The sequence below is a fragment of the Hesperophylax consimilis genome, chromosome 26 (genome assembly GCF_061612785.1).
Source record: "Hesperophylax consimilis isolate HC1 chromosome 26, BYU_Hcon_1.0, whole genome shotgun sequence".
NCBI lineage: Eukaryota > Metazoa > Arthropoda > Insecta > Trichoptera > Limnephilidae > Hesperophylax > Hesperophylax consimilis.
Window position 1 is genome coordinate 3,879,312 of NC_142861.1, and position 26,452 is coordinate 3,905,763.

Here is a 26,452-nt window from a genome sequence, read left to right on the forward strand (position 1 = left end):
AATAACGATTTATTAATTCCGAGAGTAAAAATATATATATTGTTAGTCTAAATATTATTTACTTAAATTCCTTATTGAAATAGCTATTGATAATGATCCAGCTACATGACCTAAATAGTTGTATCAAAATGTGGGGCAAAATGGTTGCTTTGACGCGTTACATGTTCCAGGAATTAATTCGCATTATCAAACAGAGCACATGGAAACGGTATCTCGAGTTGAGTTAACATTAATAAGTTAAGGATGTATAATGAAAGCGCAGTGGGTAAACGAATTATACAAATATTAATGACAACACACGCAGTTCTATTAGCGGACATTTTGTTGAGTCACGATACCAATGGGGAACATACAGTGATATTTGATTGAGTTAATATTTTTAAATGTCTTCTCGCTGTTGTTAAACTGATTACTTAAAAGAAGTGTTTTAATAATAATTTGTGCGTATTAATGATACGCCAAGTCTATCTAGATATTTATCAAAGCCGTTTTTACGACTATTACCCTGGTACGGTTGAAGTTCCGCAAAGTTGTTCAGAATACTACACGGAGAAAAATGAGTACGGCTTTTTAAATAAAGATAATGATATTTCCTAATAAAATATTAGTCATTCAGAATATATTTGAACACGTGTTCACGCAGATGGCCTCTTCCTGGTAAATAAAATGGACGTAATTCGATAGTCTTATCATTATATAAGACATACCTGAATGATGTTTTTATGTAACATTATATTATTATTTAGGAGTATCGCGTAGGAGCGATTACATTTTTTTTCTTATTGTAAATTACTTGTATTCACTTGTAAATTACTTGTATTCACTTGTAAATTACTTGTATTCACTTGTAAATTACTTGTAAATCATGTATTATCAACCTGTTCTATTATTTTTATGCCATCTGCACTTTTAAAACGGGTTTAATTATTTTTTCTTTTTTTTTCTAAAACTAACTAACTAACCATCACGCCGTTTCCCGCAGAGGTAGGCAGATAGGACGGATCGCCAAACAATTCGGTCTTAGCACACACTCCTTGACTCATTCACATTCATACATCGTCTCATGCATACTCTTCTTATTATTCTGACTCTTGACATGGCCCGAATCGAGTATTTGATTCACTTGATCGTGCCATGTCTTCCTCGGGCGTCCCCGACTTCTGCTGCCATTCGCATTTGCATTATACATATATCCTCCTTACACTCCTATCTTCGCTCATTCTCTCTACATGCCCAAACCTTCTATGCGTTCCTTTCTTGATCTTACACATTACGCTTACACCAACCTTGCATTCTTTGCGGATCTCCACATTTTTCACATGATCATTCGTGGTTTTACCACACATATACTTTTATAATGTATATTTAAATGGAAAATTATATGTATTATGTTCATTTTTTAAGTTGTTGTTGTTTTAAAAATAAAAACTTTCCGCTGTCATATGTAAAAGCTCATCAGTGCTTTTAAATTAATAAATAAAATAAAATAATTTTTAAGAACACGTGTTCCGACTTCCTAATAACAAATTCGTGATTTACTGATAGTTTGTTATGAAATTTGTCAAATCATTCGTTGTCGGCCCCCAGCGCAGTTTTTAACAGGAAAACGATTAATTTGACCAGATTTTTAATAAATTAACAATATTTCATATTAGTAAGTTTCTCCATGTAGATAAGCGAAAATATTCCACCTTTATTAGTAATTTATTATTGATCAGCATTTGATTATGTTGTTACAATTTTATTTAGTTTTTAATACCAACATGACAATGCATTTATTTCATCATTTTTATGATAAAATGTATCTACCTAATAGTAGTATCACTTGTTATTAAAACATGTAATATTTCCCGACGTAGAAAGTAGCCAGTCATTCATTCCACATTATTTATCTGTTATCGTAAATTTATACCAAATTATCCTTATTGAGCATTTTTGGCAAAAATTGATATTCTCTGTAGCGTCTCTAAATAGTATAAAATAAAGTCGCTATCCGCGTCTGTCTGTTTGTGTGCTTAGTTCTTCTAAACTACGCAATGGATTTTGATATGGTTTTTACTATCATTTAGAGAATTTCTTTCGGAAGATTAAAATAAAAGATAAAATATACTACTTTCATAGTAGGGGGAAGTCCCGTAACGCCGGACGGCACCTAGCGCCGGACACTCGTACTATCTCGGCAAGTTAAGGTGGAGCGCAACAACACAGGGTCACGGGACACGACTGGCCAGTGACGCGAAAAGCCGCGGTGGGAGCTGGCGATTACTCCCTGACCCTTAATATCCAATTTAGTGTTATTGCTAAGTTTTAATGTGTACGTGTTAATGGTTATTATTAATAAAGATAGTTGTCCATTATTATTTGTAGATTGTGAAAGTTTTTGCTGATTTCCAAACCAGTTTTGATACTAAACACGTAATTTTGGCGATTCCTTGTCCCTTAGTAACGGACATAAAGGTGTCCCTTAACACCGGACAAGGTGTTTTTTTCTCGTAAGTATGTACACTTTTTAAAATAATTGTTCAAAACTACAATGGACGATAAGGGAAAACAAACCAAGGGCTTGAAGGTCAAAGGAAAAAGTGGAAATAAAAAGAAACCATTAACTCCAATACCTGAACCTGACACAGAAAAAACGACTTGCGTAGTTTGCTTAGAGGACCACAACGAAGACTGTATACAGTGCTCTAGCTGCATTGGGTGGGCACATGAAGCACGTGCAGACATCCCTGAATGTGCAGATGCCTACATATGTGATCGATGCAGATTGTTTTGAAAGTGTCCGGAGCTGGGGGTTCGAACTTAAGTCCGTCCGGTAGTAGGTGCCACTTGCGAGAATTGCATTTTTATCACCAAATTTTAATTTAGTTTTATAAAATAGTTTATGCAGAAGTTTCATTTTTATTGATTTATTTTGATTTTATACTTAGTTGAGTTAATTATTTCATAAATAAAGTGATTTTTCTCGAAGTGGTTTTTTTTTCAAGTGTCCACCACTGGGGGACTTCTCTCTACCTCAAGTACCTTCTTGTAATCTTATTATTATATATTGATCAACTATTAATTGAATGTAGAACAACTGTCAACGACAAATAGTGTTTGTCCTGCTAATATTGTCTGTACTCGGCCTATTATGTTTTTATTTTATTTTAATTATCAATATAAAGTTGTTTTACAGGCGTTTTTCGATATCTGTCTCACTAGGATACACCTGTGTAGAGACAGACGAGTTGGATAATATAACTAAAATATAAATTATAAAGTTGTATACAATTTAAAGCGTGAAGTTATAATAGAAATTGTAGGTTATCCTACAGGGATAACAATATTATAACTGTAAATGGAAAAGTTAAGAAGAAATAGTTAATGAAATAATAAATGGAAGTTAATATAAGCAGTATAACCCAGACGCGACTCTAAGGATCCAGTCGTGGTAAGTCATTTGAAAAAAATGTGTGATTAATCTTTATTTGATATTGTGAAAAATGCCCACATATTATTATCTATGTAAATTTGTTGCATCGCGAACTCTAAATACACATTATGTTAATATAGTAAATTGGAAATAAATACACAATCCATGTACTTACGGGAAATTATTTTTAACATATTCTGTTTTAATGTAGTTGTAGTTTTAATGTAGTTCTTTAATGCACAACATTAAAGTAAATAAATTAAGAGTTTGATTCTATTTGACAATAATTTTTTAAGTTTTTTGTTTTGTTTCATTCTTCAGCTTCATTCTAAATCGATAACAACATAAATAATTATTCCAAACCTTTCCCGAACTATCCAATTGAAAAACAAACCATTGTTCAACACACTACAAGCGTTTAAAATGAAAAACCGACATTTGTTTATGTCACCATCTCTGTAAAACATATAATATTCATCGTGTTGTCTCCTTCACGGTCATGATCTAAGCGTCCCTAAGCTTTCTTCGGTACCTAATTTTTACTTCGACAAAAAATAAAGTGCCATCTCGTTTATTCTATGGCGTGCATAGGGACAGAAGATGCCAAAGTGGACATTATTTAAATTGACCCAGCGAATCGCGTGGACTTGTGAATGAAAGCTTCTGTAAGAGACAACAGATGTTACTGCTAGTCAGTCGCCGCCGCCGCTGTTTCGCGTTACATTTTAAATAAATTAAGAATAAGACCAGTTGTTTTGATGTACATAATTTATTATTATGTTTTCTTATAATTTTTAAGTCTTATAATTTTTGGGGTCAAAAACCAATTGACCTAAGGGAAAAACCGCCACTGGTATAACCTAAGATAACATATATATAACAATCTTTCATTACATTAAATGACAGAGGTCAATCAGCATCGAGTTGGAGTACATACTTATAAAGGGGTTTTTATAAAAATTTTGGTCCTGGATCTATCTTGGCTGATAATCCAAGACTTGGTGTCTGTTTTATATTTCAAAAAAATTGTGTTCAGTCTAATGGCTAGTGGAAGAGCATTGTATAGCCTTGTTGCAAAATATCTAAAATTTCTCTGGCCAAAAGTTGTTTTAGCGAAAGGGATTAGTAAGAGATTATGTCCTTTGGTTCTAGTATCACGAGCAGTTTGGACATTGTCAAAAGCAGTTTTGTGTTTGAAGAGGTATGCTAGTATGTTTTTGGCATAAAGTTGCCTGATGTCCATAACACAGATTTTCCTAAAGATTTCATTCGAGCTGCTTGTGATCGATAGTTTGAGGATAATCTTTATTATAAGTTTTTGAGCTTTGGAGATTGGATCAATGGCGGCAGCGTTTGCTCTTCCCCATGCTATGATACCATACTCTATTAAAGATTGACAAAGTGCATAGTAAATTGTTTTGAGTGAGCTGGTTTAGGTTGAGAATGTTGCGAGTTTGTCTAAAAAAGTAAATGAATTTTCTAAGTTTTTTTTCTGTAGTGGTTTATGTTGTTTCCACTTCAAATTGCCATGTAAATTGTTATGTAATATACATTCATAATTGTACTCCTGATCAGTATTGTATACATGTAAAAGTCTTCATGGCGTGAATAAATAAATTTATATATGGAATACACGCTTATTATATTTATAGAAAGTAGAGAAAAGTTTATGTTTTGCCATAAAGTCGTAAGCTTGCATTATTTCATCGAGAAAATTTGTAAAGGAAATTTGATTCTATTATGTATGTATGTTGCCCATTGCATTTAATTTTCTTAACACTCTATTAGATTAAACTGGAACTAGAAACTAGAGGAGCTATGTTTATTTCCAGATTATTTTCCTTATTTCCCTTTCCAATTAACCATTACGAAACTCAACCGATATTGATTTTTCCAACTAAAGCCTTATTCGCATGGGAGTTCAATTCTCGGCGTGGTGACACATTGGTGGCGCCTGGCCTTTTTAACACTGCGCTACAAGCAAGCAAGCTGTCAGTTTGTAATTACGCCCTTGACAATACTGATGTATTTATTATTGTATAAAGGGGGCTTGAAGCATGAACATCAAGGTGTTTATTTTTTTTAATTATACCTGCTGAAGTTAAATAAAGAAATAGGTCGCACAACGAAAATAATACAATATAACGGCAAAATAATACTAAAGGTTGTAACATAACCACAAAACTGCCCACGTACAGATTAGTGGTAAATACCAAGTTGATAAATTTAACCCCTCGGGATAATTTGTTCGGTTTTGGGAACAAATAGCTATTACCCATTGAGTCAATTTGTTCGCTTGTCGGAACAGCTCATAGAAATCGTCGTATCTCCCTTGCCTTCATAGTTAGAAATATGGACTAAACGGTGTTAGAAAGAAAAACAACCACACTTTATATTCAAACATAGAAGTTAACCACAGAATAATTAAAATGTACTCCTCTTTGAAACCAAAGGTTCCGACTGCAATTTAAGTAAAATTTATGAAACTTTGTGATTTTTTTATTATTTTTATATGAAACGACAAAAAAGTTAGGTTATCATAACTTTTATTGTACATTTGTTTGAAAAAATTTGGCTATCAGTCATTTTAATTCAGTGTTTAAACAAGCAATTTAAAAAAATGTTCATGTTTACCTTCAAATTTTGTATTTAACAAAATTATAAGTTGATTTCTAATAATAGAATTCAAAAGCACCTTTCAAAAACAGTTTTTAGTTTGGGATACGTACAGAAATATTCCATTTATTTGGAGTTTGCATTGCAATTGCGTGCCAGATATGGAGAGGACCGATTGATCCCTACATCCCTACCCAACCCTCATACCTTTTACCTTCTCAGAACTTCTCTCCTTTCTTTCCTTGAAAAAGACCCCCCATACAGCATCCCCAAAGATGACATAGGCCCTGAGGGAAACCTCCTGTAGTGAGTAAATGTTAAAAAATAATTCTTACCTGTAAAGAAGAAAATCAGTTTGCATCACACGACATTTGCACTGATTTTTTTCGTCTTGGATATCTAGATGAACTGGTTTAATTTCTATCATGAGCTATGGAGCTTTGAAACATCCGTTTACCTGTCGTAATTTAGGCAAGACGCTTTATTGTTTCATATTTTTGGACTGTTCAACTAGAAAAAGTAGAGTGTTTAAAACTCCGGCGAAACCACGAAGTTTTGATTGAGCGTAGCGAAGTCGTGATTTAACTCGACCATTTCGCAATTCATCATCGCAAATTTCTTTTGTTACGTTCCGGTTCCTATCCAAGATCGATACAACCTTTTTATCCTGTCGGATTTCTTATGATCTTGGTTTTTACTAGGAGCTGTCAAATCGGAATAATCAATATTATGGTGCCTACCGGCCTGAAGAAAGTTTGTAAAAATAACAATTGTCATTGAGATGGTGAAATTTATTTGGACAGATTGTAGAATTCCAAATTTGGAAATTTAAAAAAAAATGCGTAAAATATTATGGTTTGAAGTTTTGTATCAAGGTGTTTAAGTACCTACTTAAAAATTTTATGATTTTAGAGGAAATTTTGGTTTCGATTTATTAAGTAAGAAAAATTAGAAACACACTTTTGTTCACAGATATTTTTCACTGAACTCCTAGTTTATATGTCTTTTTTATGAATACCTAATTATAGTTGCCATAATTTATAAAATTTTGTATTTATTTATTCTTTTCCGTGATGTAATAATAATATTATTTACATTGACATCTTTGAGTCTCTTGTAATGTGGGTAATCATGGAATGACCCAAGTTTCTTTCAATCATGAAATTTTTAGAGGCTTCCGTCATTATGATGTTAAAATAACTGCTATTGATCAATAATGAATATATTTTTAATAATGGCAGGCCTTAGTTGCTCCTAAACCAATCTTCTGGGCAAAGGGGCCGCTAAAATATCTGTTCTACAACTAGCTAAGTTCTGTAAGATTTCGTACGCTAGACAAGAATATCACGTTGCGATAAATGACGTCTTCTGCGAACGCGGCTTCAATGCATAAACTGAACTGAAATATCAACACGCAGAAAAGATAATGCAATAAGAAATTCTCCAAGTTCCCTAGCGATGAGTCATGGCTCATTGTATTAAGAGCGGGAGCCACGGTACCGGCTCAATATTTTCCTTACGGCTCAAAGAACCGATTCAAATTTTTTTTGTGATTGATAATGTTTATACAATATGTTTTCATGTACCTTGTGTATATTTTTCTTGATTATGTATATTATATTATATGTACCTTAATTATGTAAATTAATACACAGCACAGTAACAGCGATCAAATTAAGAAACCCACCTAATATTTTTCTTATATTGTAACTATAAATTGAATTAATTCAATATGTTATAATGTACCCTGATACAGTGTTCCTTAATTATGCATATTATTACATGTACCTTGATAAAATTTATCAGGTGTTTTCATAAAAAAAACTAATATTCGGGTGTACAAATATGTCTGAAAAAGTTTTTATTTTGATTACTTTGATAAATATATATTTATAAAGACTATATATTACTAGCTTAACTATTAATGTATAGTATGGAAATATAATTCATAACAGCAGCGTGTACAAATGTTAACTAAACCAGGCAATTTAGCTGTCCTAAAACGGGAAAATTTCCTAGTTGGACAGCCAAAGCTTCCTTAATATGTATGTAATTATTTGTATCTAATAAATAAATAAATAAATAAATTGAACGAGAGCCGTGAGCTCAGAGCGTATGAGCAATGAGAATACTGTGCTCGCCCGATACGGCTTATGAACAGTGGCGGCTCGTGACTTTTGGGTGTAATAGAGTGCTAATATTATAAAAAATGGCATTTCTGATGTTGTTATAGCTGAAAATGATTTTTTTTTTTTTTTTCGAAAATCGATTTTTTGTATGAAGATTTTCAGGAAATTTCAGTATCGCCGTGCGCCGCACGGAATTCCTGAAAATCTTCATACAAAAAATCAATTTTTCTAAAAAAAAAAAAAAATCATTTTCAGCTACAACAACATCAATTAAGCCATTTTTAGTAATATTAGCACTCTAGTAACCCAAAAGTCACGAGCCGCCACTGCTTATGAATGATCGTACTGCTCGTGGTACCGGTAGCGTATTTCCTTCTCTGTGTACAATAGGAGGCAGTACTTAGTCAGTAACAAACCCGTGCGTGTTTCAAAGCAGTACTGCCTCCTATTGAACACGGAAAAGGAAATACTCGTACCTGTCTTCTTCTTCTTTCGTATGGTTGGGTGGTCAGAGGGGGACATCTACGTCTGAGAGCCAGTCTAGGGCCTCAGGCGTCGCCATGTGGACCTCATCAATCCCGCCGGGGAATGAATGGAGCGGACATTGGTGGTCTGCACCGCACCACATTCACACATCGCCGACTCTTTAAGGCCCCATCTGTGCATCATGGGAGCACCTTAACCTATTGATGGCGGAGCAGGTTTTGCGAGGCAATGAGAACCCAGGCTCTCTCTCGGTGGGGTCCTGTATGAGATGGGCATTTCTCACGTTGGCCGTTTGCCACTCAAGTTTCCACCTATCTTCTGGTGTGAGAGGTAATCGGAGGAACCTCTCTCCTTCCGCCCAAAAGGGCTTTCGGGACTTCAAGAGGCATGCCGGGTGGGAGACGACACCTTCGTGCAAAGGACTCGTACCTGTACGCCGCCGCCACGAGAAAAATAAGACGCTAGATAGTTAGTACGTGTAGGTACATATGTCCAAGTCCAGATATCGGACTGTCAAACGTCGTTCATTTCTCTAAGTATGTAATAAAAATTAATAATTGGATAATTTTAATTGCGATATTTTTCTAAAATGTCTCCTGATACAAACGAGTAACCGTTCAATTGAGCCATGGTACGGTCTACAGGGAGCAAATATGGCTGGTCAAAAAGCACGCGGTTCGTTCATTAACGACTGATCGCTAAAGTTTACAGCCTTATGCCTTTGCCAGTCGCCGTTATTTTAATCAGATTAAAATGTCCATTTTACGACCCATTCAAATCGTTTTTGTAAGGTTTATACACGATCTAGTAAATATTTAGATTTTGCAATATCTAAGGCAGATAAGAACTACTATTTAAATTGGTAACAATAACGAAGGTGGATGGTGGTTACCGATTTTAATATCGATTTGTTTAATGTTGTACAATTGTGAATTCCGTACATTCCCGCTTTGTTTACGGTCGTGTTTGGTCGTTAACCTTTACGTACCCGAAAGGGGTCGCTGGGGTCCCCCATGTTTTATCGAGGAGCGACCGTGTCTCTTGATATTCCCTTTGCCCTTTCCATTTTGACCGGACATCATCGCAGTATCATACAAAACTTAAATTTGAATTTTAGGCCAAAACACTTGACCAAATTGAATAATATTTTTTTAATCGAATAGTGTAGTCAATATCTATTACAGATACGTACTATTTATTTGTGATTGAAATTATAAAATATAGATATTTTAAGATTTTTACAGGCAAATTAGACAATTATTTTAAAGTTAAATAAAAAAAAATTTACTAAAAAAACATTTTGATAGTCTTAAATTTAAATTAAAAAACGACCAATTTACGTTGAAAGATAAATTTGTCGTATATAAATTTAAAATCGTTAAGGAGAAATAAAAAAAAATGTATGTACTTAATTCTTTCAATTTCTAAATACATTTATTTGATTTTTTTTTGTTTCGATAATGAATTAATGCAAATCTTGGAGGCGGAAATCAACCCACTTACCGGCATCCAATCGAGCTGAAACTCAGCAAATAGACTCGTTGTCGATGACGATGCATTCTATAAACTTTTGGTGGCAATCACGTACACACGCACGGACATATACGCATTTCTCTGAAATCGGATGACATTACAGTAGTTAATATACGAAATAAATGTCGGTCTTACCCGATCGGCAATTGGCGAAGTTGGTAGAGTTGTCGACTCCAGTTCCTGGGAAGGAAGGTTCAATCCTCAGTCAAAGCATCTTAGGAACACTTAGATGTATTATACTTTAAAAAAAAACATTGTTCATTTTTTTAAATCTTACCGCTCTTGCTCACGAACCGCCACTGGTATAAGTATTTCAGAGATATGTTTTCTTTTTAATTTAGAAACATTTGCTTATAAATGTAATGATTGTGTAAAGTAATTGTTTGTATGTTTGTTTGTTACAGATAGGGTGTGATGGACACCGACAAGAAGAAAGAGGGTCTGCAGCCCAACCCCCGTGCCACTAGCAACCCCCTCTCCTCTCTCACATTTACGTAAGTTACCCTTCTATCCTCTAATCTCTAATGTTACGGTTTCTCATATTCTTTGCCAGCTATTTTACTGGAAGAAAGCAATTTGTATCTCATGGAATATTCTTGTCAAAATTATTCCTTGTGCTCTCGGGCGTTCCACAGGGCTTTAATTTAGGACCGCTCCTCTTTCTGATTTTTATTAACGATATTACAGAAAATATTTTGCATTCTAGGTCACTTCTTTTTGCTGATGACCTAAAACTATTCTTGGAAATTCAAACTTTAGAAGACTGCTTTCGACTCCAATCGGACATTGATAGAATTGTTGACTGGAGTAAACGGAATCGGATTTAATTCAATGTTTCATTCTTTCTTTCACAAGGACACGTCATACTTGGTTTTACCGGTATACCATGAATGCCCGAAGTTTAAAACGTGTCTCCACTATGAAAGATGTTGGCATCATGTTTTATAGTAGGCTGACATTTCATACTCATATCGAAATGACGTGTAGTGCTTCACTGAAAATGCTGGGCTTCGTCCTACGCACTGCGACGAATTTTAGAGAAACCCGGGTTCTCCAAGTGCTATACATTGCGTTGGTTAGGAGTAGCCTTGAGAGTGGGTCGGTGGTTTGGAGCCCACATCAGGTGAAGTATTCCCTCATGTTGGAGAGAGTGCAGAAGAAATTTCTGAGATTCCTCTACCTGAGGGAGTATGGCTACTACCCGTGGCTCTATCCTACTGACTTTCTCTTGGGCATGCTCGGTATGAACCATCTACGGGTCAGAAGAGATGTGCATATTGTTTTGAATTGAAAAAAATGTTACCCTTCATTTCTGGATCAGAGCTACTATACTAAGAGTATATTCTATCTTCCGCTCTGTAACTTTGACCCTGTTCAGAAACGGGAGGTCCTTTTAATAGATTAACCTATCTTAAGCCCCGCATACCCGATTTCTACCATACTATAACAAGTTTCAAGTTAAGTCCTTAAGTATTTAAGTTAAAAATAAAAGTTAATTTTGAAGATAATATCTACACATTTGTTATGCCAAAACGTTAATGATATGAAATTCCACCGATAGAAAAAAATCACTAAGTAAGCTCCGAAAATTATTAAAAACACGTTTTGTTCTGTTATTTAATATATTATAGGCATGAAAAAAATCACATTGTATCTTTAAATGAAACTAAAGCATTTGTCAAGAGATTTTTGCTCTATTTCAAACGAGTCGTGTTTTATTAAATATTTTTACCATTGTCGCTTAATTATTATCGTTTTTTTTTTAAATATAGCTTGCTCCCTCTAACATTCGTGTTTACATATCTCCTTTTCAAACCATCTTTGAACGCTTACTACGGGGCCTTAATGCAAAAAAATATATTAAATAATACGAAGTGTAAATATTATCTCTTCAATAAATACAAGTAGGAGAAAAACCTATATGTATAATAAAATTATTTTTATGATTTAAGATTTTCTGCTTCAAAAGTATTTTCGTGATTTATTTTTGGGTTATTGTGCCGTGTTGCGCTTCCTCCTTCTTTGACCAACTTTTTGGACAGCGTTGCCGTGTTCATCATCAGTGCAGGTGTGTAGATTGTGTTTGGGACACACTTCACAACAACTGTAACTCTATCCGAAACATGTCAGGAAGCGTGTCATGGCATAATAACACAAAAATGAAATCAAGAAAATAATTCATTATTTTATAGTCGCCATTTTAAATATTCTAAATTATTCAATTTTGGCATAGATTTAAATAATTCGTATGAATATTCGGGGCGGGAATAACACTTCAACACGTTTCGACCACCATTTCGAATTATTATTTTTTGTTCCACCATGTCATAATGTATCCCCAGCTTGGTTTTTCCCATCTCCTTCCCCTCCCCACTACCTTCAGCCTCACATTACCTACCCCAATTGGGAATGACATAGTCTCACTGGCTTCAGACGATTGGGAGAAATTGGGACTCTTGTGCAGTATTCACATAAATATATATTTTTAATGTTGATAGGTATATACTTCTGATTGGGATTTTAATATTTTTAGACATAATGCAATTTATTAACTGCAATTTGCATTTCGTCTTCTAATTATGTTTGTGCGTTCCGTTTCAAGATGGTGGCCATTTTAATGATTAGTGTTTTTTTAAACTTTCTTATTCGCATTTTAACAATATTATGATACCCTCCTACCTGCCTCGAGAAAATTTTAAAAATAAATTGTAACGAGATAGTGACGTTTCTTTGGATAAATTGTATAATTCCAAGCGAGAAATAAAAGAAATGATGACCGGGTCTCATCAAAATGACAGTTCAACAACACACCTACAAACAGTGATATAAAGTCATGAAAAGTGATGAAACAAAATAGGTTACGTAAGTAACTATTTAACCTAGTTTTATCACTTTTAATGACTATACCACCTTTTAAAGGCGTGTTTAACTGTCATTTTGATGAAATATCTTGGAACCAAAAGAAATATAAGGTATACAGGGTGTATCGGCAAGTACCCGACAAACTTTAACCAGCTATTCCTCAGCACATTTGGAGTAAAAAATGTTATGGGCGCTTTGCTGTCCGGTAACATTTTTTTTCCATTAAAAAAAAAAAAAAAAAAAAATCCACACTCCGTCACTGTCATTTGCGTTGTTTCTCGCGTTCAACAGCTGTTATTAGCAAGTGTGTCAAAAAGTGTCCTCGCTCTTTCGTACACACTAAATAATAATAGTTAAAAATGAGACGAATGGTGCCGTGCCATATCGTTGTGATTGTAAAAGCGCGCCAACGTAGGCACGTACGTACATTATTCAACGAAACTCGAACAAAATATTGCCAGATGGGTTTTCAAACTTTGACCAAGGATAAAACATTGGTGACATGTGGTGAAAATATGAATAATAATTTTTTTATTAAAAAAAAAATGTTACCGGACAGCAAAGTGCCCATAACATTTTTTACTCCAAATGTGCTAAGGAATAGCTGGTTAAAGTTTGTCGGGTACGTGCCGATACACCCTGTATAATAATTAAGTAGGTAGGTATTTAAGTACCTACCTACTTACAAATGTGATGAATGATTTTAGAAGAAATTTTGGTTTTTATTACAAGAGAAAATTAGAAACATACTTTTTTGTACGCGCCGTCTACTGTTCCCAGAACTAATAGTAATAAACATAGTTTGCATAATTACGTAGATAACTAATCACCTGTTCGTTTACTCATTCACGTCATTATGACACATTCATTTATATCTTACAATAAATTTATAGATAATTTATCTAGTATTAGATTACTAATTCATTCATTCATTCATTAATAATAATCATAACTAAATCTACCTGGCTTGTCATATATTATTATAATTTAAATTTCTGTTGACTTACATCACGCCGTTTCTCCGCAGGGGTAGGCAGAGAGGACAGACCCCCAAACAACTCGGTCAAAGCACGCACTTCTTACCTCATTCACATTCATATTACGTCTCTTATTCAGACTCTTTAGATGGCCGACTCAAATATTTGGTTCACTTGATTGTGCCACGTCTTACTCGGCCATCCCCGGTTTCTTCTATCATTCACATTCGCATCATCCTTACACTCATTTCTTTGTTCATTCACTCTACATGCCCAAACATTTTCTTTTCTTTAACTTATTCGTACATCAGCCTTGCATTCTTTGCAAATCTTCACATTTCTCACACTATCATACATGGTTTTACCGCACATGCCTCAGGAATCTCATTTCCACAGCATTCAGTCTATTTTAATCCTTCCTCTGAGAACTCCATGCCTTACTGCCATGCATCAGGGTAGGTATCCGCACTTCATTGTGGACTGCTAGCTTCGCTTCTTTGGACATTTTTTGTTAGCGCCAACTGCGTTCAGTCCTTCATTAATGGAGTTATCTGCATTTACCCTTATTTCAATATCTCCATCAGCCTTTCCATCTCTGTTTTTTTTTTTTAATAGTGTAAAATGGGTAATGATTGACCGCTTAAATAAATTGTGACTTTGAATGGGTCTAGGTTTGTATATATACCCACCATATTACAAAAAAATAAATGCATAATATTTCATTTACCTATCAAATATTTCTATTGATTATTTTACACCATAACATAATTACAATTTTTTTAAATAAAACAATAGCTAATTGTACGGTGATTGCCCATATGTTCCTAGTGAAAGCAACACTAATGACAATAATTGCCCACTTTTGTAATTCAACAAAACCACCTGAAGATGGTACACACTTATTGATATTGTTTTAATATCAATAATAAAGGTAAAGCATTAAGAAAATGTATGAAATACCTAAAAAAATAAAAATAAAACTTTGACGCCCTTCACAAAATCTGATTTCACTTTTCAATAATGTGGCTGTTTGTGCTGATATGGCAGTTTTTCAATTCACATTGAACTAATAGAGTTAGATTTCGGTGAAACATTTACATACGTTAGTGAGAAGAGAACAATCAAAGTTATAGTGGGCAATCACCAGTTGTGGGCAATCATAGTCTAATTTACCCTATCTATGTATGTTTTTTATCATTGATTCTTTAATTTAACTTTTCTTCTAATTCTGCTTTCCATCTCCTTTACAGATGGGTAATTCCACTATTCTGGAAGGGATTCAAGAGAGATCTGGAGGTGACTGACCTCTACCAGCCTCTCAAGGACCACAAATCAAGTAAGAATATTTATCTACAGCTTGACATGGTTTTGCAGTCGGTGATAGATCGATCGCACCGCCGCCGTTTTGGCATAAACCATAGATATATAAATTGTGTAGACCGGGCGTCTCGAGTCAAGTTCTCGCAACGCAAAAATGGAGATGGACTGTCGCTGCTATGGTCGCTCGCCACGCCAATCTGCTTTGCTTTTTGATTGCCACATTGCAAGACCACTCTTCGCAAATAATCATTTACACATTTTGTCTGTTTTCAGATCGTCTCGGAGATAAATTTGAGAAATTATGGGAGGATGAAACCAAGAGAAAGTCTCCAAGTCTGCTGCGGGTCATAATCCGATGTTACGGCTGGGAGTGTGCTATGTACGGCTTCATTCTCTTCGTCATGGAGTGCGGACTGAGGTAAATATTAACCATGTTCCAGTGGCCGGAATGATACAACCAAATGGCCTCTTCTTAGGCTGGTCATTGTACTCTTCCACGACAAAATTAAGAAAAATAACAAACAAACAACAAACCTAACCTATAACCCTAACCTAACCTATCTATAACGTATTAGTTTATTGCATTCTGTTTTGTCCAGTTACCTAATTGAAAAGCGTTTTTTTAAAATCGGTAAATGCTTTACCCAGTTACATATATTCCTTTTTTTTTGTGGCTAAACTGTACTTATTTATTACTCTTATGTTTATAATCAATTCACATTATTTGAAAATTAATAGTATATGAGTTTTATTATTGTTTTTACTCACTTAGATACAAAACAATTGAAAAAAAAAAACTAAAAATTATATCGAGTTTTAAAAAACTCTCCTCAATTATTGTGCAAAGCTGTTGTGGATGTGAATTTTTAGCTATTTCAATATACACCATAGCTTGTTGTTGGGATGGAGTGACCACTGAAGATATAATCTGATTGGTATGCTCGAAGTAAGGTCATTTTTTTCTTACTTTTTCAAATAGAAATTCTTTCTTGAAGAGATAATTAACTTTATTGGCCTATCTAAATTAAAGACTTCAGTTTTTATTTTACTTTAGAATCAGTGTATTATATCCAACTATTTGTTTGGTGATTTTTATTATTTATATGTCTGCTAGGTACTGATTAACTGACTGGCAGAGTGGAATGTTCTTTGTCTCTGGACCTAAAAGTTGCTGATTCGAAACACAAATAACGTTTAATTTAATTTATATTCCAGATTGGAAGATAGTTAGTTGGTGTCGCCTTGGTGGGACACCGACACCGCCATTTTGAATCATAACATTGCATGAAATGGCTTTAGCATTGTTGTATTTACCTCACCTTCCCCTTTCCCTTCTCCCACTGTCTTCTTCAGCCTCACAACATTCAAATAAGGATCCCGTATTCCCACTAGGCAATTGGAATACTTCTACGGTGTAGCATGCAATTGTGTTTTTTTTAAACTTGTGATACTATTTGATATGGTTAGTAGTCGATTGAACAAATGGGTCACGTTCCCACCCAGTCATCGCAGGTTCAATCCTGTGCTTGCTAAGTCCTTCATCAAGGAATTGAAATATTAATTAGGTTGTTCGTAACACAAGAATGTTAAGTCTTTCTTTAAAAAAATACAAATGAAAAAAATACTAAAATACAAATAAAATAGAGAACGAGAAAAGATGTGTCCAAGATGATACATTACAGATGTATCTAAATAGTGATCTGTCTAAATTAAATCATTGCTGCCTTCAATGCGGTTCTGCTGTACTGAACATGTGTCGGTGAATGAATAATTATAGTAAACAATTGTGGGGCATGAGAAATTAAAGTAAATTAAAAAGTCACCCATGCTTGCTATAAATGGCAATTCACTGAAGCTAAATTGGTCTATCTAAAGTGATTGGTTCGATAAATTGCGCGGACAATTTTAAATCGTTTTGATTATTTTTTTATTATTGCATAGCAACATCTCTTCAATCAGTTAAATAAGAAATCCTCTTTGAATCCCTCTTTTATCTAATTTCATCTTCTTCCCCTTGTCATACTCGGGTCGAAGACCCACGAATTGCAATCTTTACAGCACAGGTGACAGGTGGGAATGTTGTCAATGTTCTACCTGTTCAACCTATTTCAATGGAAGATGCTCCGAGGAACTAACGTCATTGATTTCTTCGGCACCGGCGCATAGTCAGGAAACACGCCAAACATTTGTGCATGGTTGACGATTGTCACATTAGAACGGGTTGTTTCAACAACTGCACAGTAGTTGGGTTCAACAGCTTGGCTATGGAACTATTTGCCAACCTTTGCGTTTCCTCCCTCCTATAACATGAGTCTCTTCAAGACCTCTCTCCTTCCTCTCCTCAAAAATACCCTTCCACACAGCATCCCCAAAGTTGACAAATGCCATGACAGAAATTAATGAGTTAAGGTTTAATTTAATTTTTAAAAAGAAAGACAAACATTCCCGGGTTACGAACCTGACAATATTTGAAAATCTCCTACTACCACCACAGTAAGCTGAAAATGTTGCTTGTGTTGTGATGGAGGACTTACCCAGCCAAGGAATTGAATGTGCTACGCCTGGGTGGAACCCAAACGCGATGCCAACTCAGCTACTGACCAGTCAAAAGTGTAAAAAATAAAAATTATGAAATTCAAATGGGATGGTGATATGCAATGGTAAGCGTAAGAGAGACAGAGCGCTTGCTAATTGGGCTAGAACCAAAAGGTATTAAGTCAGTGGCTACATTGGTTTTCATTCAAATCAACATGAAAGGCAGTGATATAAATATAAAATTGTTTTGTTTTTGAGAAGAAAAAAATACAGTATGAATTTAATATGTAGATTCTGTGAAAACATTGCTTGATGTGGCTTTTACTATTTTTAGTAACCCAAAATGAATAGCTTCTTCCCAAATTCCCCATCCCACATTATTTATTGACAATATTCCCCAATATTGGGGTTGCCAAATTACCACTGGTGGCAGAACTCAATTAGTTTATCAGCATAAAAAAAAAAATTGTGGTGGTGGTTAAAATGAATGTTACCATAATTAATAATTTAACCCTAGTTTTGTAATTTAAAATATATAATTTTTTTCAGCATTATGTAGCATATTTAATAATGTAACGCTTCCATTATAATTTGATGTGTACATATTATATTTTCAGGTGGCGGTTAAAATTAATGTTGCCATATTTAATAATTTAACGCTTTATGTGTAAATTAATGTGTATTATTTTTTTTTCAACATTTATTCTAGAATAGTTCAGCCAGTGTTCTTGTGTTTCGTTGTAAGATTTTTTGAGCACAGCAATGATGAGCTGTTAAAAACAGAAAGTTTGCCCTCCAACTACTCGAGGAATGCAACGGATGGGAACGGGACCTACTCGGAGTCCAACGATTCCATGTAACAATAAGTGAATATATTTCTTCAGTTTTCATTCACTAATATTTGATTTGATTCATCGATAGTGACATGCATAGAAACATTCTGGTAGATTTAAAAATCATCACATTGGGAATTTTATAATAGGAACCTCTCGATACAATAACTGACTATTTACATATCGATATATTATCAGTTCGAAATAGAAACAAGTCCGAAAAACTATTTTTCAAGTTATATATTGCCACAGTTGGGTGTGTCACGCTAAGATCTACGTATTACGATCTAAGTATTGTTGTTGCACCGGCAATACGTTATTGACGATTGTTTGTCACGCAAAGATCTACATATGTTTTACTGTTGTGCTGGCAATACGTTGTTAACGATTGTTTGTCACGCAAAGATCTACATATGTTTTACTGTTGTGCTGGCAATACGTTGTTAACGATTGTTTGTCACGCAAAGATCTACATATGTTTTACTGTTGTGCTGGCAATACGTTGTTAACGATTGTTTGTCACGCAAAGATCTACATATGTTTTACTGTTGCGCTGGCAATACGTTATTGACGATTGTTTGTCACGCAAAGATCTACATATGTTTTACTGTTGTGCTGGCAATACGTTGTTAACGATTGTTTGTCACGCAAAGATCTACATATGTTTTACTGTTGTGCTGGCAATACGTTGTTAACGATTGTTTGTCACGCAAAGATCTACATATGTTTTACTGTTGTGCTGGCAATACGTTGTTAACGATTGTTTGTCACGCAAAGATCTACATATGTTTTACTGTTGTGCTGGCAATACGTTGTTAACGATTGTTTGTCACGCAAAGATCTACATATGTTTTACTGTTGCGCTGGCAATACGTTATTGACGATTGTTTGTCACGCAAAGATCTACATATGTTTTACTGTTGTGCTGGCAATACGTTGTTAACGATTGTTTGTCACGCAAAGATCTACATATGTTTTACTGTTGCGCTGGCAATACGTTATTGACGATTGTTTGTCACGCAAAGATCTACATATGTTTTACTGTTGTGCTGGCAATACGTTGTTAACGATTGTTTGTCACGCAAAGATCTACATATGTTTTACTGTTGTGCTGGCAATACGTTGTTAACGATTGTTTGTCACGCAAAGATCTACATATGTTTTACTGTTGTGCTGGCAATACGTTGTTAACGATTGTTTGTCACGCAAAGATCTACATATGTTTTACTGTTGCGCTGGCAATACGTTATTGACGATTGTTTGTCACGCAAAGATCTACATATGTTTTACTGTTGTGCTGGCAATACGTTGTTAACGATTGTTTGTCACGCAAAGATCTACATATGTTTTACTGTTGTGCTGGCAATACGTTGTTAACGATTGTTTGTCACGCAAAGATCTACATATGTTTTACTGTTGTGCTGGCAATACGTTGTTAACGATTGTTTGTCACGCAAAGATCTACATATGTTTTACTGTTGTGCTGGCAATACGTTGTTAACGATTGTTTGTCACGCAAAGATCTACATATGTTTTACTGTTGTGCTGGCAATACGTTGTTAACGATTGTTTGTCACGCAAAGATCTACATATGTTTTACTGTTGTGCTGGCAATACGTTGTTAACGATTGTTTGTCACGCAAAGATCTACATATGTTTTACTGTTGCGCTGGCAATACGTTATTGACGATTGTTTGTCACGCAAAGATCTACATATGTTTTACTGTTGTGCTGGCAATACGTTGTTAACGATTGTTTGTCACGCAAAGATCTACATATGTTTTACTGTTGTGCTGGCAATACGTTGTTAACGATTGTTTGTCACGCAAAGATCTACATATGTTTTACTGTTGTGCTGGCAATACGTTGTTAACGATTGTTTGTCACGCAAAGATCTACATATGTTTTACTGTTGTGCTGGCAATACGTTGTTAACGATTGTTTGTCACGCAAAGATCTACATATGTTTTACTGTTGCGCTGGCAATACGTTATTGACGATTGTTTGTCACGCAAAGATCTACATATGTTTTACTGTTGTGCTGGCAATACGTTGTTAACGATTGTTTGTCACGCAAAGATCTACATATGTTTTACTGTTGTGCTGGCAATACGTTGTTAACGATTGTTTGTCACGCAAAGATCTACATATGTTTTACTGTTGTGCTGGCAATACGTTGTTAACGATTGTTTGTCACGCAAAGATCTACATATGTTTTACTGTTGTGCTGGCAATACGTTGTTAACGATTGTTTGTCACGCAAAGATCTACATATGTTTTACTGTTGTGCTGGCAATACGTTGTTAACGATTGTTTGTCACGCAAAGATCTACATATGTTTTACTGTTGTGCTGGCAATACGTTGTTAACGATTGTTTGTCACGCAAAGATCTACATATGTTTTACTGTTGTGCTGGCAATACGTTGTTAACGATTGTTTGTCACGCAAAGATCTACATATGTTTTACTGTTGTGCTGGCAATACGTTGTTAACGATTGTTTGTCACGCAAAGATCTACATATGTTTTACTGTTGTGCTGGCAATACGTTGTTAACGATTGTTTGTCACGCAAAGATCTACATATGTTTTACTGTTGTGCTGGCAATACGTTGTTAACGATTGTTTGTCACGCAAAGATCTACATATGTTTTACTGTTGTGCTGGCAATACGTTGTTAACGATTGTTTGTCACGCAAAGATCTACATATGTTTTACTGTTGTGCTGGCAATACGTTGTTAACGATTGTTTGTCACGCAAAGATCTACATATGTTTTACTGTTGTGCTGGCAATACGTTGTTGACGGTTGTTTGTCATGCTAAAATCTACGTATGTGTTTTTGTTTGAATTTTAACGATATCGTCCAAATTTCTTCACGGAATTTTAACCATTCATTATTGATGACGGTTCAAAAAAGGATTCAATTCACTTATTCCCTTCTTGTATTCTTTATGCTAGACGAACCGCATTAATTTGTTAATCAATGAAAAAATCTCTTTTGTTTTTAATTGTTGTTATATTTTCCAATTTCATTAAAAACTTTAAAACGTGAATATATCAATCTCACTTATTTGGACTTGTTTCTGCCTTCAGATGGTGTATCGATAAATATTTTTCAATTTCGTTATCCCTTCTCGGCAACAATGTGTTATTATTGTACAGACGAATGGTATGCCAAACGCTTGTCCAACATTTGTAAACCTGTTGAATGTTTGCCGCACGAGAATGGGTTTTTTAACAACTCATTCTTGTATTTAACAGCTCGGTTGTGGAATAATGTGACAGCGTTCAGCCCTTGGTCTTCTTGGTAAAGAGATCCTCTGCACTGCTTCCTCCTAGACGACATAGTGTGCGGAATGATGTAAAATTAAATAATAATATAACATAGATTTATGAGCAATGTTCCCTCTAATTTTTTCATTGTGTGTGCGGCCTCTCAACTTATCTGTGCAAGATTTGATGGGAATAAAGAGGCTAGTGCGCAAACACGCAAAGATACATTTAAGTAATCAAGTTAATGAACCACAAAATAATAACTGCATCACAAAAAACTATTTTCTTGTCCGATAATGTTCCTTCATATTGGAGATTCTTCAAGATGTGTGCGGAAGATGCAAACATGTGTGCGGACAATTCTTAACAGTTGTGTGGCCGCACACCCGCACTCCTTAGAGGGGACATTGTTCATAAGCAGTGGCATTTCATGTTGTCGCTTGGTACATTTTGACACAATGTACATGTGTTTTAGTGACACTTCATGGATCACATATGCGACATTTCCGCACGGGAATAATCGGTAATGGATGACATCGTCAAGGTTAAGAAGGATGGCATCCAAAGGGTTATTTGTAATGGATATTATTTGATGGGTTTCGTTGTATCAGTAGTGGTTTATCAATCATTTTGTACTTCAGTAACACAGGGCGGTCCATGGCAAAATGAAGTTTGTCAATATTATGATCTGTTTTCCGTGGACCATCTTTTGGATATATTCATTTTTGACTTAATTTAGGAACAGTAAAACCATAGTGATATGCTAGTTACAGCATGTTAGGTATTTTAGACTAGATAGACTAACAATTATGATTCTTTTGGTATAATTTATCGCATTTGTTAAAACATATAATATTCTGAATCTTTCTTTTTTTTTTACAACTTTGATACATTTAATCTTTGGATAAAACACATAAATACCAAAACTTCTACACTCCACTATCTATCATAACTTCGGTAATTAAACACTATCCATCATAACTTCAGTAGTTCAACACTTTCTATCATAACATCGGTAGTTCAACACTATCTATCATATCTTCGGTAGTTAAACACTATCTATCATAACTTCGGTAGTTAAACACTATCTATCATAACTTCGGTAGTTAAACACTATCTATCATAACTTCGGTAGTTAAACACTATCGATCATAACTTCGGTAGTTAAACACTATCTATCATAACTTCGGTAGTTAAACACTATCTATCATAACTTCGGTAGTTAAACACTATCTATCATAACTTCGGTAGTTAAACACTATCGATCATAACTTCGGTACTTAAACACAATCTATCATATCTTCGGTAGTTTAACACTATCATCGAAACAATATATTTTTCAATAATATAAACATCTATAAATCAGACTGTATTCTGAATCAGTTAAAAATTCTCAAACATGATGTGATTTTCACAGCTATTTCTGTCTCAATTTTCTAGCCCAATACAATTAGTTTCAGTTTTTATTTCCTACATGAGCTATGAAGCTTTGAAATATCCATTATCTACTAAAATAAAATTTACAACTTATCACAGGACAATCTCCGCTGTTGAGGGGTAAGGCTCTCGACTAGCAATCCAGATGTCGCAGGTTAAATTTAATTTGTGTTATTTCACAATTTATCCATTTAAAATATAAATATATATAACATATTTGCGGCACATTCTAAAGAGGACGTTACTCTTAGTATATCCCTGGTGAAAGACCACAGGAATATTAATTCAGAATTGAAACGTTGCTTGAAGTGTTTGGTAACTAGATCTGAATATCTAGGTACTTTCCCACCATCCTCTTTCTCATCTTCTTCCCTCCGCACTACCTTCAGCCTCACAACACACATTTGGGGATGCCATAGTCTCACTGGCTCCTGACGGTTGGTAGCAGTTAAAATAAAAAAAAATAAATTTCAATAAAATTATTTAGTAATAAAAAATTATGAATGTTGCCAGGCAATAATAAAAAACAAATAACTCTGGATGTAAAATTAATCCCAAACCATACAAAATCAAGAAGAAAACATAAAAAGTCATCCAAACATTTCCTCTGTTTTTATTGTTAACTACCATAAAACATTCACGCAAAGGGTGTTATTATTATTCACTAACATTTTTTCTGTCTTTTTAGACACACTCAGTACATATTGTATTAAATTGCCTCACAATCAATAATTGATTAAACTTTATTGACGTGTTGACGTATTGCATTGCAGTATTTATTGGAAGTCAAATGTACAAACATTACCAGAACATTGTACCTCAACAATAATCTATACATCCAGACATGTTTTCCGTCTATACCAAGATATATAATCCATGTTTACACACCTTTTTTCCAAGCCCATTTCGCTATACTATGAATATTGGTAACATGCAGATTGTCTGAGGGTAAAGTGCACTAACTTCGGGAGATGATTCTTCATGATAGTACAAGTAAAACAGTCGAATGATTCATAAATAATTGTTTTCGAAATTTGTAGCGTAAAGTCGAACTTACCCGATAAATACGCCGAAAGTGAAGAGTGGCAATATCATACATCTATCTGTTGAAATTTCGAATGTGAAATTGTATAAAAGTTTCTGCATTTTACCCTTCGACACCTTGTGTACAGGAGTCAGCACATACCCGAAGAATTTTAATCAGCATTTTGCAATCCGATAATATTTTTTTTCAATTAAAACCAAAAAATATATTTTTCTATCATTCGTCGCCATGGATCACTCGTCTGTTACCGTGCTGCTGGAACGAAACGGAGTGCGTATCACGCGACAAGCTGGCAATTACCCAGTAACCATGTCTGATGGAAAAATATTTTTGTTGTTGATTGAAAAAAATATTGTCCGAAAGCAAAATAACATCCACATTTTGTTCTCCAAATTTACTCGGGAATTTGCTGGTTAAACGGGTACGTGCTGTTACAACATGTATTCACAATTACGACTGACAGTACACAGGCAACGCAACACAAATCAAGTACTTCTTGTAATATGTACTTCAAATTTTCTTACTGTCAAAAATACACAACATTAAACTAACTATATACCATCTTTTATGTATGAAAAATATGTTGTTATTAACCAACTAACTAACCATCACGCTGTTTCCTCGCAGGGGTAGGCAGAGAGGACGGAACGCCAAACAACTCGGTCCAAATAACATTAAAGGTGGAAACACATTATTAAAACCCGACGCGACCCGATGAAACGCGATGCGTGTTGAGTCGAATCAAATGTATTGTTTTCTTATGACCAGAATCACACTATGAACATCCGACGCGACGCCATGTCGGATGTTCATAGTGTGATTCTGGTCATAAGAAAACAATACATTTGATTCGACTCGACACGCATCGCGTTTCATCGGGTCGCGTCGGGTTTTAATAATGTGTTTCCACCTTAATACATCGTATCATACATACTCTTCTATTATTATGACTTTTGACATGGCCCGACTCGAGTATCTGATTGACTTGATCGTGCCATGTCTTCCTTCGGCGTCCCCGACTTCTGCTACCATTCGCATTTGCATCATATATCCTCCTTACACATGTTGTTCTTATTATTATATTATATAAACAATGTCAATTCAGCTATTGAGCACATAAAACAATATATAGTAGTTATTTTTAGTACCTAGTTAGCAATCTTCTTGCCATCTTTGACAGTATATCACATATTTTCATTTTATTGTATGTGTGCTAAAAATCTTTAACAATTTTGTGCTAAGTCAATATATTTTCATAAAGAAATTTAATGGTATGTTTAGTAAGTATTTAAATAGAAGTATATTATTTTTAACACCTTTCTTCATATGTGTGACTGCTGCCTAATGCGAAATATTGAAAGATGTGATTGAGAAAGCAAGCAAAACAATAAAATCATCCTGATATCATTTTCTCAGTTGTAATTGAAATATTATCAACTTATAATTAACAAACTCTGAATTTATAGACATTCAAATTAATGAACTAGCCAATCGGGGAAAGAGATACACAACAACACGAGAGGCGGCGTGACCGCCCCACTTTCCTTTATTTGTCAATAAATGAATCTGACAGTATACAGGTAACTCACTTTGTAAAATCACCATTCGGTTGTCGAAAATGAAATCTGCTTCCGAATTACTAGTTTTTTTTGTATAAAAAACTTAACTACAAATCAGGTAAACAAAAGTTCGGGCTTATATCCAAAAAATAATATTTTGTTACACCATTTAAAGGGGAAGGGGTACACAGCAACACGAGAGGCGGCTTGACTGCCCCACTTTCCTTGATTTGTCAATAAATGAATCTGACAGTGTATACAGGCAACTCACATTGTAATATCACCATTCGGTCGTCGAAAATGAAATCTGCTTCCGAATTACTAGTTTTTTTTGTATAAAAAACTTAACTACAAATCAGGTAAACAAAAGTTCGGGCTTATATCCAAAAAATAATATTTTGTTACACCATTTAGTTACACTTTTACAAAATG

At 34.6% G+C, this 26,452-nt stretch overlaps 1 protein-coding gene across 1 annotated transcript in view; it reads left to right on the forward strand.

The window, feature by feature from the left end:
• Positions 1–26,452, forward strand: part of LOC149411004 (putative multidrug resistance-associated protein lethal(2)03659) — a 98,502-nt gene that overhangs the window by 45,966 nt on the left and 26,084 nt on the right. Inside the window, exons 2-4 of the mRNA XM_089647190.1 lie at positions 10,584–10,673; positions 15,269–15,354; positions 15,612–15,756. Of these exons, the coding sequence (XP_089503316.1) occupies positions 10,594–10,673; positions 15,269–15,354; positions 15,612–15,756 (311 nt within the window). The 5' untranslated portion in view covers positions 10,584–10,593. The remainder of the gene's footprint in view (positions 1–10,583; positions 10,674–15,268; positions 15,355–15,611; positions 15,757–26,452) is intronic.